Genomic DNA, 16,607 nt, shown 5'->3' with positions numbered 1-16,607 from the left:
AGTTGGATGCACAATTGGCTTCATGGTAGAAGACAAAGAATGGTGGTGGAAGGTTGTTTTTTAGACTGAAAGCCTGGGACCAGTGGTGTGCTCCAGGGGTTGATACTGGGTCCATTTTTGTTTGTCATTTATAGAAATGGTTTGCATGAAAATACAGGAGGCATGGTCAGTAAGTTTGCAGATGTCACCAAAATTGGTGGTACAGTAGGCAGTGAAAAAGTTTATCTAAGATTATAAAGAGATCTTTGAGCACTGTGTGCAGTTCTGGTTGCCCTGTTAATGGAAGGATATTATTAAACCGGAAAGGGTTCAGAAAAGATTTACTAGGATGTTACCAGGTTTTGAGATATAAAAATAAACTGGAAAGACTGGGACTTTATTGACTAGAGCACAGGAGGTTGCGGCATAGAAAATCACGAGTAACACAGATAAGGTGAATAGCAAAGGATTTTTCGCCTATGGCGGGGGAGTTCAAAACTAGGGAGCATATTTTTAAGGTGAGAGGAGACAGGTTTAAAAAGGACATGAGGGCAACTGTTTTTACATAGAGAGTGGTTCATGCCTGGAATGAACTGAATACATTTGGATAAATACATGAATAGGAAAAGTTTGGAAGGACATGGGCCAAGAGCAGGAGGGTGGGACTAGTTTAGTTTGTGAACATGGTCAATGAGGACTTGTTGGACCAAAGGGTCTATTTTCATGCTGTATAACTCTATGACTCTAATTGGGTCAATGGGCTGAGGTATGGCAGACAGAGTTTAATTTAGATAAATATGAGGTTTTGTGTTTGATAAAACAAACAAGGGCAGGACTTGTACAATTGATGGTAGTGCCCTGGGTAGTGTTGTAGAACAAGGAGACCTAGGGGTTCAATTCTTTGAAATTCTTGTCACAGGTGGACAGAGTAGTTAAGAACACATTTAGCACACTTGTGTTCATTGCTCAGACCTTTGAACATTGAAGTCAGGGCATCATGTTAAGGTTATACATGATGTTGGTGAGGCCTCTTCTGGAGTACTGGAGACATTTCTGGTCAACCTACTATAGGAAGGATTTTATCAAATTGGAGAGGGTTCATGAAAGATTTACCAGGATGTTATAGTCTTGGTTAGCCTAGGACTTTTCACTGAAGCGTAGAAGATTGAAGGGTGACCTTATAGAGGCTTATAAAATGATGAAGGGCATAAATAAAGCAAATAGCATGGGTCCTTTACCTAGGTTGGGGAAATTTAAAACTAAGGGACATATCTTTAAAGTGAGAGGAGACAGGTTTGAAAGGGATATTGGGAGCAACTTTCTTATACAGAGAGTGAAGTGAGCTGCCAGAGGAAGTGGTGGATGGAGGTGTAGTTACAACATTTAAATGACATTTGGATAAGTGCATGAATAGGAAACGTTTCAGGGGTTTTGGGTCAAATCCAGGCAAGTGGAACTAGTTTAGTTTGGGAGCATGGTTGGTGTGGACTAGTTGGACCAAAGGGTCCCTTTTCCATGCTGTCTAAATTTATGACTCAATGACTATGACTGTATGCTGGATTTATTGTGAGTCAAGTGCATATGCACAACTGTTTGTAAAGTCAGTTCTGGAGAATGGTAACTGGACTCAAAACATCAACTGTTTTCTCTCCACAGATGATGACAAAGGTACTGAGTTTCTCCGGAAATTTCAGTTTCTGTTTTTTTTTCAAAGTCCCCAGCATTCAATGTTCTTAGTTTTATTTTTGTTTGTGAGACTTGATGTCATGATTTACATTATAATTAAAAACCCAGTTATATCTCATTTGATAACTTTTAAATTTTAAAAATTAGACAAACAGTACTTCAGGTTTTTAAAATTCTAGTGATTTCCAATTGATTGTTTTTTTTGGGGTCACTTAAATAGAACATCCTGTGGAGAGACATAGAATACATTTGTGATTTTCATGTTTAACTGCACAAATGCAGACTCTTAAAGTTGTTGTCAGTTTTACACTGTTATGTCGGTGAACGATAAAAACTTTTCTATAAATACTGCTGCAAGATCCATGTGAAGCATCATGGTGATAACTAAAGGAGTGAAAATGGACAGGCTCTCTGAAAATGGTAAAGGCTTTGACCATTTGAGGACATGCGACGGTTAACCTTGAAGTTCAGGAACAATGAACTAATTGAAATTCTGACTCTTTTCGGAAATCCTTGATAACTGAACAATACTTCAGGTTAACTGTAATGTTTCTCATTGTGCGCTTGTGAGATGTGCACATCACTGGCTGGCCAGTATTTATTGCCTGTCTCTAATTGCCCTTGAGAAGGTAGTGTAAGCTGCCTACTTGAACCGCTACTGTTAATTGATCCACAATGCTGTTAGGGAGTAAATTCCAGAATTCTGACCCAGTGACAGCAGAGGAACAGCAATATATTCCCAAGTCAGGATAATGAGTGGCCTGGAGACGAACTTACAGATGGTGGCATTCCTATGTATCTGCTGCTCTTGTCCTTCTGGATAGAAGCGGTCACGAGTTCGGAAGGTTCTATCTGAATTTCTGCAGTGTATTTTGTAAATAGTACACACTGCTGCTACTGATTGTTGATGGTGGAGGGAGTGGATGTTCGTAGATATGGTGCTAATCAAGTTGGACACTTTGTCCTGGAGTATCAAGGTTGTTGAATATTGGAGCTGCACCCATCAGGCAAGTTGGGAAATATTTCATTGCATTTTTGACTTGCGCCTTGCAAATGTTTAACAGAATGTAGGGAGTCAGGAGATGAGTAGCCTCTTGTAGCCACTGTATTTATGTGGCAAGTCCAGTTGAATTCTGACCAACAGTAACCCCAAGGATGTTGATAGTGGAGTATTCAGTGATGGTAACCATTGAATGACAATGAGTGGCAATTAGATTGACACTTACTGTTCATTGCCTGGCATTTGTGTGGCATGAACGTTACTAGCCATTTTATAGACCCAAGCCTGGACATTGCCCAGATCTTGTTGCATTTGAACAAGGACTTCTTTAGTATCTGAGGATTTGCAAATGGTGCCGAACATCGTGCAATCATTGCTTAACATTCCCACTTCTGACTTTATGAAGGGGAGAGGTCAGTGACAAAGTAGCTGAAGATGGTTAGGCCTAGGACGTAGCCCTGAGGAACTCCTGCAGAGATGTCCTGGAGCTGAGATGACTGACCTTCAACAACCACAATCATCTTTCTATGTATCAGATATGGCTCCAGTTGTCCCCTGATACCCATTGATTCCAGTTTTTCTAGGGCTCCGTGATGCTACACAAATGCAACGTTGATGTCAAGGACTGTTACTCTCACCTCACTTCTGGAATTCAGCTCTTTTGTCTATGTTTTAACCAAAGCTGAAATAAGTTCAGGGGCTGAATAGCCCTGGCAGAGCCCAAACTGGATGTCAGTACTGCCACAATGATGCCACCCGAAGGTTGCAGGAACAGCAACTCATATTCCGCCTGGGAACCCTGCAGCCTAATGGTATCAATGTGGACTTCACCAGTTTCAAAATCTCCCCTTCCCCCACTGCATCCCTAAACCAGCCCAGTTCATCCCCTCCCCCCACTGCACCACACAACCAGCCCAGCTCTTCCCCCCCACCCACTGCATCCCAAAACCAGTCCAACCTGTCTCTGCCTCCCTAACCGGCTCTTCCTCTCACCCATCCCTTCCTCCCACCCCAAGCCGCACCCCCAGCTACCTACTAACCTCATCCCACCTCCTTGACCTGTCCGTCTTCCCTGGACTGACCTATCCCCTCCCTACCTCCCCACCCACACCTTCTCCACCTATCTTCTTTACTCTCCATCTTCGGTCCGCCTCCCCCTCTCTCCCTATTTATTCCAGTTCCCTCCCCCCATCCCCCTCTCTGATGAAGGGTCTAGGCCCGAAACGTCAGCTTTTGTGCTCCTGAGATGCTGCTTGGCCTGCTGTGTTCATCCAGCCTCACATTTTATTATCTTGGATGTCAGTACATAGGTTATTACTGAGCAAGTGCTTGATAGCATTGTTGCTTTACTGTTGATTGCCAGTAGATTAGATTTGTCCTGATTTTTGTATACAGGACATTCCTGGGCAATTTTCCAGGTAGATGCCCGTGTTATAACTGTATGGAAGAACTTGGCTAGTGGAGTGGCAAGCTCTAAAGCACAAGGTTTCAATACTATTGCTGGAATGCTGTCAGGGTCTACAGCCTTTGCAATATCCAGTGTCTCTAACCATTTCTTGATATCACATGGAGTGAATGGAATTTGCTGATTACTGGTTTGCATGATGCTAGAGACTCTGGAGGAGGCTGAGATAGATCATCCATCACTTCTAGCTGAAGATTGCTACAAATGCTTCAGCCTTCCTTAAGAACCATGATCAGTTCTTATCAAGAATAGAAGGAACATTGACAGCTGAACATGAACAAACTATGACCAAAGTGCTGATAACTGTGCAGGAAATCACGTAGGGCTGAATCTTACATTGTTTTGGCCAAGTCGGAGTTATGCTAAATTTTTTTTTGAGTTTGTCTCTGCAAAGCCTAGCAAGTTGTTTCTGACCAAACTCATAGCATGGATCATCTACTTTGCCATTAAGGTTCCTCTCATGTTGATTTCCAACATATCTTAACATGTACTGTTCACTGAACAATTCACCGTGCAGAGGATATCCACCAAAACACCAGCAGCCTTTTTGTCTGCACATTTCATAACTGTCACAGAACACCTAAATGAGCATTGACATTCCAAAGCAACCCTGTTTAGCTGTGCACAGGGTCAGAAGATATCAGAGAAGGCAAGAGAACACTATGATTCTCTGATGGAGACTGAGCCTTCCCAGAGATCTAAGAGACTGTGTCACCTTACACTGCTAGCCTGGTCTGAGGTTACTACCTGGATCAATGAAGTCTCCAGGCAGTGGAGGAATGGCCAAAAATGCAAAAAAAGACCTTCTTTGCCCTAGCAGATTAAGTGCACACTCTTTCTCTGCAGCTCACACACACTCTATCTCTGCCACGACATCCATCACCCACCAAGTCTCTTGCTGTACCATTCTCACTGTCGTCTGCTGTATTTTCCATCACTTGCCCTCCCTCCACTTCAGATTCTCACACCACTAACTTTGCATAATGCTCCATGCACCCTCCTCAGGCCATCAGAACACCACATCTCTTTCCCCAAAATGTACCAGCACCAACAGCCAGAGGCTGAAAGACCAAGCTAAATATGTATGAGATGCTGCTGGGCCTGCTGTGTTCATCCAGCCTCACATTTCATTATCTTGAAATGTCAGGCAACCAGCAGGCTATTAACTACATCCTTAATTGAGGGCCAGGTGCATGACAGTGTGATTTAGACACTATAAGAAAGGACCATATTGAAGAATGGTAATTGCAGTCAGGTGAAGTTGAATAGTGACCAGTAATCTCCAGATTCAGTCCTACAAGCATCACTGATAATGACCAGTCATGTGGGTGGTGTAAGTTTCAATCAAGTCATGAAGGAGGTTATAATGTGATTTTGATGACTGAATAAACCATGCAATTTACAGTTGAGCAAAACCCTCTTTACCATGTGCATTTTGTTCTTGTAATTCTGAGGTCCAAGAATCACAATGAGGAGAAAGAAAGAGGAATCTCTTCCACAACAGCATTGGAAAGATAAATGTTGTGGTCCATGTTGCCAAACCATCAATCAATGTTCACAAGGTTCCCCTATTTGCCAGCTCCACATCCACCAGCAATCAGTCATGTGATGCTGAAATCAACACACACAATTTTAAAAGCTGGATCAATTACTAGGTATCATGAGTTCAAAGTGAGAGGAGGAAAGCTTAAGGGAGATACGCATGGAAAGTTCTTTACGCAGAGGGTGGTGGGTGCCTGGAATGCATTGCCAGCGGAGGTGGTAGAGGCAGGCACGGTAGTGTCTTTTATGATGTATCTGGACAGGTACATGGGTGGGCAGGGAGCAAAGGGATATAGACCCTTGGAAAATAGATGATAGGCTTAGACAGAAGATCTCGATTGGCGCAGGCTTGGAGGGCCAAAGGGTCTGTTCCTGTGCTGTAATTTTCTTTGTTCTTTGTTCTGGAAAGTGAGTGAAGCAACAACCCAAGAACATCAGATTGCAAACCTACCTAGTTTGTACCCTCAGTGCATTCCTCCACCATGATGAGACCTGGACAACTGTTAAAGCTGAGCAGTTTCCACCTTTGCTGTCTCAGATATAATCTCAGCATTTCTTGGCAAAAGGTCCTGCTAGTTCATTCAGCTTTTGTGTACCCTAACCCAATAACATCTGCGCTAACCCTGCCCTGCTCCTGAGAGTAAAATGTTCCATAAAAATTTTGTGCTTATGATCTCAGCCTGAGCAAGGGACTAAATTAGCTCTGTTCTGAAGACTTGCAGCAAATACATCATCGATGCATGATCAGACAACTCACTTCCCAGGCTCACAATCGTCAGAGGAAAGAAAGGCCTCCTGGCATCTAACCTTCTTCTTTAAACTGATAGGCATGAATCTTCATGCATTCACCAATATTTTTTCAACATGTAAACAGTTTAGTTCCTCCATTGTTTGTGACGTTAAGAAATCTCAAACAGATTTTACATTTCTACAGCAAATAATCAGATATGGGTAACAAATGTGTATTAATGTGGATGCTATATCTTTAACTTTTCATTGCACCTTTCTAAAGGTTTTACAGAACCTACCATCCAAGAGGACTGAAATGGTGCAGCGTTCTGAGATTTATCCAAGGCTTTATTTGAACTCCTAGGCGAATATGATACAGATGCTTAAATTAGCTTAGTTATTGGTTTTCCTTAGTTTCGATCTCTCTACTGCAAGCAGCTTTGCTCAGCTGAATAGGTCAAAGGGCAATTTGTGCTTGTGCTCCTATTGATCTCATACTTGAGCTGGCCAGATTGAAATGGACAGAAATCACTTAACATAGTGTCCATCTGATCTTATTTCCATTATTCTGTGGACTTGACCTGCTTTCCTATGGTGTCTGGCACCTTCTCTTGGTGCCTTCCCTAGCAGCTATGGCTGAGATCAGAAAACAAAATTGAGTGCTTCTCATGGAAGAGAACAGTTCATTTCAATCAATACTGGTGATTGTTAAGTAGGATGGTAAATTGGTTTTGGAGGGAGGAAAAGGATTCATGGTGGTCCTGATTCCCCAGTGATACATTTTCAAATAAACAAGATTGTCGGAGGCATATGAATACAGCAGTAGAGACCACAAAGAGAAGTGATTTTGGAAGATGAGGGTAGGAGCATGATGGCTGAAATATCAACTTTTCATGGCATAGTAAAGAAAGTATGAGAAAAGAAGGCTCACTGGAGTGATGGAAAGTGAGGATGTAGAATGAAATTTCTACCTGTAAAAGTTTTGCCAGTAAGGTTGGATGAGAAGCTTAAAATCCATTCACTGGGAACGCCACACAATGAACTGAGGTAGAATTTATGCTGTATTACAGCACAGTATCACTAAATATCCTATTGTGAGATAACAAGGTATACAGCTGGATGAACACAGCAGGCCAATCAGCGTCAGCGGAACAAGAAGGCTGACGTTTTCGGCCTCAACCTTTCTAGGCCTGAAACATCAGCCTATCTGCTCCTGATGCTGATTGGTCTGCTGTGTTCATCCAGATCTGTACCTTGTTATCTCAGATTCTCCAGCATCTGCAGTTCCCACTATCTCCGAAACAAGTATCAATTTATTCAGTTTAAAAGTTTGGATTTAATTTTAAAAAATGGAAGCAAAGGGAAAAACATAAATAGCTTCCCCTAGCAAGATGTAGATTGATAAACAAGATAAAAATGGTAATGCTGTTATGATTGAAGTGCAGGAGAGTAAGGTATAGTTAAGTATGACAAGTTAAAGTAGAAACTGACATAAAGGCACATGTATTTGCATTTGTCAGCACACTTATGGCAAGCAACTGACAAGCAATCAGAATTTCAATCTCATTTGATGCATGAAAATAGTAGGTAAAGAATGGTTCATAAAATAACAAAAGTAAAGAAATGACGATTTATTGTAGCATGTAGCAGTGTTCAACATTATGCAACATTTCATATCAATGAATTGCTTGCAAATGTAATCACTGCTGTCATGTAGGTGAATGCAGTAAATATAATAGTTGAGAAATGCTGAAGCACTGCAGCTGTATCAGCCTGAAATGGGTGGGTAAGATCATTCCTGTTAATATCCTCCAACAGTGACATTGCCAAACTTTGCAAGGTCAGTGGGACAGCCTCACATTTCATGCAAGGCAGCAAGAGCCACTGGAGGTGCTTCCTTACTTATTACTTCTTTGTTGATAGGGATAGACATTGCAGTCCCCTTGAAACAATACTTGAATAGTAGGCTGATACAGCAGGAGTTAGAAGAACTGCAGATGCTGGAGCCAGAGTCAAGAAAGTGTGGAGAAAGAACAAAGAACACTACAGCACAGGAACAGGCCCTTCGGCCCTCCAAGCCTGCACCGATCCAGATCCTCTATCTAAATCTGCCACCTATTTTCCAAATATCTGCATCCCTCTGCTCCCTGCCCGTTCATCTATCTGTCTAGATACATCTCAAATGACACTACCATGCCCGCCTCTACCACCTCCGCTGGCAACACGTTCCAGGCATCCACCACCCTCTGCGTAATCATCTTTCTACGCTTATCTCCATTAAACTTTTTCCCCTCTCACCTTGAAATCGTGACCCCCGGTCATTGAGTCCCTTCTCTAGGAAAAAGCTTCTTGCTATCCACCCTGTCTGCACATCTCATGGTTTTGTAGACCTCAAACAGGTCCCCCTTCAACCTTTGTCTATCTAATGTAAATAATCTTCATCTACTCAACCTCCCTTCATAGCTTGCGCCCTCCAAACTAGGCAACATCCTGGTGAACCTCCTCTGCACCCTCTCCAAAGCATCCACATCCTTTTGGTAATGTGGCGACTGGAACTGTACGCAGTATTCCAAATGTGGTCGAACCAAAATCCTACATAACTGTAACATGACCTGCCAACTGTTGTACTCATTACTCCGTCCGATGAATGAAAGCATGCCGTATGCCTTCTTGACCACTCTATCCACCTGTGTTGCCACCTTCAGGGTACAATGGACCTGAACACCCAGATCTCTCTGTGCATCAATTTTCCCCAGGGCTTTTCCATTTATGACGGTTTGCTCTTGAACTGAATCTTCCAAAATGCATCACCTCACATTTGCCTGGATTGAACTCTGTCTGCCATTTCTCCGCCTATCTCTCCAATCTATATTCTGCTGTATTCTCCAACAGTCCCCTTCACTATTTGCTACTCCACCAATCTTAGTGTCATCAGCAAACTTGGTAATCAGACCATCTATACCTTCGTCCAGATCATTTATGTATATCACACGCAATGGTGGTCCCAATATGGACTCCTGTGGAACACCACTGGTCACAGTTCGCAATTTTGAGAAACTCCCTTCTACTACAACTCTCTGGCTCCTGTTGCCCAGCCGGTTCTCTATCCATCTAGCTAGAACACCCTGAACCCCATGCGACTTCACTTTCTCCATCAGCCTACCATGGGGAACCTTATCAAACGCCTTACTGAAGTCCATGTATATGACATCTACAGCCCTTCCCTCAATCAACTTTGTCACGTTTACAAAGAATTCTATCAAGTTGGTAAGACATGACCTTCCCTGCACAAAACCATGCTGCTTGTCACTAATAAGCCCATTTTCTTCCAAATGTATTTGGGTCCTATCCCTCCGTATCTTCTCCAGCAGCTTCCCCACCACTGACGTCAGGCTCACTGGCCTATAATTACCTGGATTATCCTTCCTACCCTTCTTAAACAAGGGGACAAAATTAGCAATTCTCCAATCCTCTGGGACCTCACCTCTATTTTTGCAGCAGCAGCTGGAGCGGTGAGAGCGAGGACCAGGGGGCTGCCAGGAAGGTAAGTTCTTCATCTCAGCAGTGGAGTTGAGTGGGAGCTGGAGGAACACAGCAGATCAGGGAGCATCAGAGGAGTAAGAATGTTGATGTTTCAGCTCAGGTCCTTTGAGCAAGCATTGAGCTCAATGATGGATGCACCTTGATCTCTCTTGTTTCCAGTAGAGCTCACGTCCACTGACAGTCCCTCTCACCGCAAACGCCATGGAAGTTTGGTTTCAATGTAATGATGAAGGCTACTGGTATACAATTTTGTTATAAGCATAGATATTATCACATCATTCAAATTCAAATGAGATGTTAATACTTGGAGGATGCTTACATTACCCTTTGAAAGATGGTGCAAGCCAAAGATACTCCAAAGGACAAGTGAGTATACTCATACAGTCTTTTGAGTGTATTTATGGTAACACACTTTTGGGAAGGCACCTCAAGATCCAGGCATAACTCATATTCAGCTTAGAAAATATATGATCTCCACCCAGCTTTTCACTCAAATCTTCTATGCATTGCAAAGGGTATATGTCTAAGCAGCAAACTCTGTCAATGCATGATCCTACAGAGATGGATCAGGCGTCAGGTTTTAAAACTGGAACCAATGGCATGCCCATTCAGCAAATTGCACCCGGCATATGATGCCAAGTTCCTCTAGAAGTTCCAATTCAGCCTCTACTTTGGTACATAGGGTATAGGGGGTTGATCATGTTTTAATGTAATTAGATCAGGTCTCTGGGTCTACATAGATTTGGCCCTGGTACCTTTTTATTTTTGTTAGGCACTCTTGAACACTTCAGGATACTTCCCAATGATTTATTACAGATCTCCACCACCCCTTTTAAAGACCTCCTACCAATCTAAGTGGATTTTCTGCAGCCAGTCCTTTCCTAAAACATTGAGACCTGGCTCTTGCACCAAGTGAGTTGGACTGTCTGTTGCCCCCGCATAACTGAGATTGCAGTGATCCCATAATACATAAGGGTTCCCCAGTGCATGTGACCAGTCTACAGGCTTAAAGGCTAGATCCTCCAGAGTTTCCGCAAGGTTTGCTCCTCAACAATACATAGAGCAATCTGTGGTGTCTACCTCTATGTCTAGTGGGTGACAATTTGCCTGAAGTTTACTGTTAGTTGGGACCACTTTGGGAGCTGTGGTGTAACTTAGCTGCATCAATTCCTCATCCTCAGGCTGATTTATTTGCAAAGCTCTGTCTTGAGGTGACTTTGCGCTTTGACCTGGGAGGTACGTGTTTCGCCTGTTTCCGTAGGTTTGTCTGGAGTGCACTCTGTCACTATGAGTGTGGCATATACAGTCTTGCTCCTCAGTATTGTAGATAAACTTTTCACCTGGTCTGGAAACTTACATGCCTCCAACTCCAATCCACTTGCTTAACAACCAACAGGAGCCTTGAGAATTATCTGCTGGGAACTCAGCTCTCTGGTAAAGGAATACTCAAGGATGAGGATGGTACTGTCTATGGATCCTGATTCTTTTCAGACTTTGCTGTGCATTTTTGTGGGAAAGGGCCAGTTCTATGGCTTTGTTGCAGCCCAGATCTGGTTCAGTCAGTAGCTTTCTTTGGGGTGCATCATTAATTCCACAAACTAACCAATCGCTTAATCTTTCCTGAAGTGCTGACCCACACTCTCAGTGTTCCACAAATTTCCACAGTCTCATCAAGAATCCAGTGACTGGTTTCCCAGGGCATCTATTTGCTGTTTTAAACCAGCAATATAACAGATGGTCATAATTGTCTGCTATCCTATTTATCAGTTTGCCAGATGACTTTGACTACGCGGCTGCAGGGTAGGCCAAACCTTTTACAGTGCTGAAAGCTGGGGCTCCACAAGTGGTCAGGAGAATGATTTTTTGTCAGTGATCCATTTCTATCCCATTTACCCAAAAAATAGTATCTCTTTTTGGCGTACAGGTGCTAATCCTTCTCACCCATGTCAGAAGGTTCCAATTTCCAACACTATCCTACTGGGTCCAAAGCTTTTCTTGACCTCATTGCCAATGTGATAACTCAGGAAGCCCGAATAGAAAAAGGAACGTAATTTATTGTTGAATGCCAAAATCAAGCTACTAGTCGTAGCAAACATAGGCTCGTCCGAGGATGGGACAGGTAGGTCTGTGGACTCACGCCTGGGCCTGCTTTATCTTTTTGTTCTCCCATCAGTAAAGTACCAACATGGCCAATTTAATAACAAAACCAAGTTGCTGGTAAAGCTCAACTGGTATAGCAGCATCTGTGAAGGGAAAAAACAGAGTTAACGTTTCAGGTCCGGCGACCCTTCTTCAGAACTGGAACCCTTTACTTTGTTTCCTGATTTTTGTTTAATAGTAATCGTCACCAGTAAATCAACTATGTAGCTAATTGAATATTCACATGCAAAGCCCTTTAGAACAATATAAATCATGAGAAGATGAGGGGGAGGTAGGGACAAAGTCAAAATGGATAGGGTCTGCTTTGGAATTTTTTAATACCTGGAAGTGCTATCACACACAGCCAAATTTTCTTTTTCCAAGGAGCTGGATGGGGAGATAAATAACTAACTCCTGCAGAGACCAGATCTCTCTAAAATGGGTCTGCTTTTTTCTCTTTATATCTGGAAGTGTTATTTTCCAACGATTAACTACCACCAGTAAATCACCCATGTTGCCAATTAGAAGGTTATATGCAAAGCCCATGCAAACCATCAAAACTGAAGAGGAACTAGGGAGGCATCTGCCTTTCCTTCATTTTAGGGCCCCTGGGTCTGCTTAGTTTATTCTTTCCCAAATCACTTGTGATTAATTCCATTCTTTTTTAAACCTGTTCAGAGATATTATTATACACCAATGGAGCAGGTGGGATGTGAACCCAGGCTTCCTGGTTGAGAGGTGGCGACACCACAAGAGGGTCCATATGTCTGTTTTAATCTTTTTCTCCAAATTACCCCTGGACAACTTATTATTTCATTTTTTACAGAGAGACAGAAAATTAAGACATTTTTATGAATAAAGTTTATTATTGTACTTTTTCCGGCCAGGAAAACACCTATTTGGCCAATTGAATATTTGCAAGGAAAGCCTGTTGAGGCCAATGCTACCATCAACAACTGAGAGGGTGGGTGGGGTAGTGGGCTGAAAGGGAGGCTAATTCAAAATGGAGTTGAAGGGAGAAATAAAGTACCATATCAGCTATGGTGCCCACCTTATTTTAAAGGCATCAAGAGTTGATGGACACCACGTGCGCACTCTCCAATGACATCCAGGCTTGAATGTAATTGGGGAAGCGGGGCAGAGAGTTGGCAGAAATGACCAACGGGTCTGTTTTTCAAAGGGCTCAGGTGATGAGATCCTACTGGGTAGGCCATTACCCATTACCAAAGGAACTCATACTGAGTTCCACAGACAGATTAATTCGTGATTCTCCATGGGCTATCACACGTATCATGCTGTAGTTCACAATTTTGGGAATTTGGTCTGTCATCACACATTCCCTGAGCATAAATCTTCTTATTAATCAATTTATCTTTCTGTCACTATTCATCAATTACTTTTCTTCCAATATTTATATTTACTTTCTATTTCAATGTGCATCAAAGAACTTTATTTTTGATCATATGTAAATTTTTATAAGTATACTTAATAAACATGGGTTGACAGAATGTACCGTGTTTGCAATGATTGTAAATTGAACAGCTTTCAGTTCAGATGAGCCTGGATCTGTTAATTAGCTGACGCATATGCTTTCTGTTTTCACAGCTAAGGCCATTAAACGCTATTTTAACGTGTGACTTGGAGTGGGAATGGTTTAGCACACTCACAATCAACAGTACAATGTTCACTGAGAAGACTAACACTACTGTACCTCAGAAGCCCGGACAGAAGAAGACAAGGCCTCAGGGTCTTCCATCTCCAGCTCTTTGTTGTGCCTGTGGCCTCTGCATCATGTTGGCAGGAATTAACATAACTCTTGTGGGAGCCTTTGCATTTGGTACCTTCTTACCAGTGAACAATCCCCCGATCATCATTGGGCCCATCTTGCTGGTGGTTGCCTTTGCCTTCTTTGCAGCCTGTTGCATCTGCAGTCGGAGACCTCCAGCTCATGGCCAGAGGAAGTCCAAACCTGGCTCCAACATTGGCATCATTAAGCCAGGCCATGCCACATTTGAGATTGAGACCAGCGAGCATACAGTGCAAGACACGACAGCAGTCCAGCTCAGCCCCACAAACTCACCAGTGTCTTCTAAGAAATCCACCCCAGTCCATGAAAACTCAAAGACATGCAAACTGTTTACAATGGATGCCAACAATCCTGGAGCCAAGTATACAGCCGGCGCTGAGGCAATACAACTGAACCTTCCCCGGGACTTGGGCTCATCATCATAGAACTGGCTTGAGCTCTAAGTGCAAAACTACCCTTACTGTATAATGTCATGGCAAAGTCTCTTGAACTGTGCACCAGCAGAAACCTGTGGTTAAGTTTGAACAACCAATGCTGCAAACTACATTAACCTACCTTTCTGTATGAACTGCAATCACCTTCATTTTTACAGTTTACGTTATTTGAACAGTGACCTTTTAAATCTCCTGCTGTTTTTTGAGAGCAAAGTTCACATGACACAGAACTTATTCTATACAAATGTTTTTTAAGCAGAACTTTGAAATTTGACAACAAAAGCACTGTCTGACTGTAACTTCATTAAGCCCCAAATCACAAGACAGTTGCAAGCATCTGTGCAAAATACAGACACGGTGCGAAGTTAATTGGTTCAGAAGTGTGAAGACCATAAACACTGCACCAAAAGTATTTTGTCATGGTAAAGGGTTTTGTTACCAGACAGGCTTTTTTTAAAATCATGCTTGCTCCGTCCTCAAAAATAATAATTTGGGATGCATGACAGGGAACATTTGTTTTAATCCAGATAAAACTGATTCAATAAAGTATTTTAAGAAGATTAAATTTACAAACAGAGATGCATATTTTGGCAAAACCCAATTCTCTCCATATACTTCAATACTCTTTTTGATCTGCTTCACTGTTTATGCACCGTAAAATGCTGTCATAGTGCTGATATGATCAAACTGCTAGACAAAGGATTAATATTAGACAAAGTTAGTATTAAGGGCAGGAGAAATATGAGAAAACATTTGCTTTATTTTTCTGTTCCCCTTATTAGTTTTGTTAGGGTAACAAAAACAGTTGGAGTTCTGTGAAGGAGGCAGCCTGAGGCAACGTAAACTGTCCAATGTAGGACTGTGACACGATGCCACAAATTGGAAAGGAAGTTGGAAAAAATGTATTTGGTACCTGCTATTATTAAATCAGCTTCAAATTGTAATTACGAGATGTATTTATCATCAATGAGACAAAGGGAGTGTTGTGAAAATGCCAGGAAATTTTGTTTAGTTTATTTAACTTCTTCTGGAGAAGTTCATTGTGCAATCATTGTGCAAGATGTATTATCAGTTCATTGTGCTTGTTAATAGAGAAACAATTCTAAATAAATGTTTTCTTGTATCTGTAAAGTATAACTAAATATAAAATATTTATGTAAAAGATGGAATGAATGGAGGACCATTATTAAAGTCTATTACTTACATTTGCTGAGTTATGGTAAGGAACACTACTATTTTAAAAAGTAATGGAAAATAGTAATAGAAAAACCCAAAATTTAGACTTACTGTATGCTCAAAACAACAAAGAATGGGAGTTAAAGAAGGCAATGCTTTTAGTTACAGCATAAGACTGTAAGACTATAACAAATAGAAACAGGAGCAGGCCATTTGACCTCTCAAGCCTGCTCCACCTTTCAATAGGATAATAGTTGATCTGACATTCATCGTATCCGTTTTCGTGCCTTTTTCGTGTATCCTTAATTCCCGTACTGTTCAAGAATCTATCTATCACAGCCTTAAATATACACAAGGACTCTGCCCCAACAGCTGTCTTTGGCAATAAGTTCCAAAGATTCACGCACCTCAGTCCTAAATTTGTGCCCCTTTATTCTGAGACTGTGTCCTCTGGTCCTAGACGCTCCCATAAGGGGAAATATTGTCTGAGCATTTATTCTGTCAAGTCCTCTGAGAATCTGATATGTTTCAATGAGATCACCCCTCATTCTTCTAAATTCCAGCGAGTACAGTCTCAGCCTGTTTAGCCTCTGCTCTTATAAAAATCCCTCCTTACCAGGGATAATCCTAGTGAAAACAAAAAATGATAGAAATCTCAACGGATCAGGCAGCATCTGTGGAGAGAGACCAAGCTAATGTTTTGAGTCTAGATGGCTTGACATCAGTGCTAACCCACTGCGATTTCTAGCAATTTTTGTTTTCAGTACTGATTCCAGGATCTGCAGTAATTTGCTTCTAAATCATCCTAGTGAACTTTTCCTGAATTGCCTCCAATGAAATGATATCTTCCCTTAAGTAAGGAGACAAAATTGTTCACAGTATTACAGATATGGTCTTACCAGCACTCTGTATATTTGCAGTAAGACTTCCCGACTCACATATTTCATCTGCCTTGAAATTAGGACCAACTTTCCATTAATCTTCCTGATTACCTGTTGCATCTGTGTCCTAGCTTTCTGTGTTTCATGCACAGCGATCTCTAAGTCGCTTTGCATTGCAGCATTCTGCAGTTATACTCCATTTAAATAATATTTTGTCTTTCATTGC

At 41.9% G+C, this 16,607-nt stretch overlaps 1 protein-coding gene across 3 annotated transcripts in view; it reads left to right on the top strand.

The window, feature by feature from the left end:
• The window catches only part of tmem275a (transmembrane protein 275a), a 54,370-nt gene extending 38,885 nt beyond the window's left edge, over nt 1-15,485 (top strand). For all 3 annotated transcript variants that reach the window (XM_048539644.1, XM_048539643.2, XM_048539645.2), the window contains exon 3: nt 13,689-15,485. In XM_048539644.1, coding sequence (XP_048395601.1) covers nt 13,764-14,315 — 552 coding nt within the window. In that variant the 5' untranslated portion in view covers nt 13,689-13,763 and the 3' untranslated portion in view covers nt 14,316-15,485. The remainder of the gene's footprint in view (nt 1-13,688) is intronic.
• Nucleotides 15,486-16,607: the final 1,122 nt, after the last annotated feature.

This window comes from Stegostoma tigrinum, chromosome 8, assembly GCF_030684315.1.
Source record: "Stegostoma tigrinum isolate sSteTig4 chromosome 8, sSteTig4.hap1, whole genome shotgun sequence".
NCBI lineage: Eukaryota > Metazoa > Chordata > Chondrichthyes > Orectolobiformes > Stegostomatidae > Stegostoma > Stegostoma tigrinum.
This window is presented reverse-complemented; position numbering and strand designations above follow the sequence as displayed.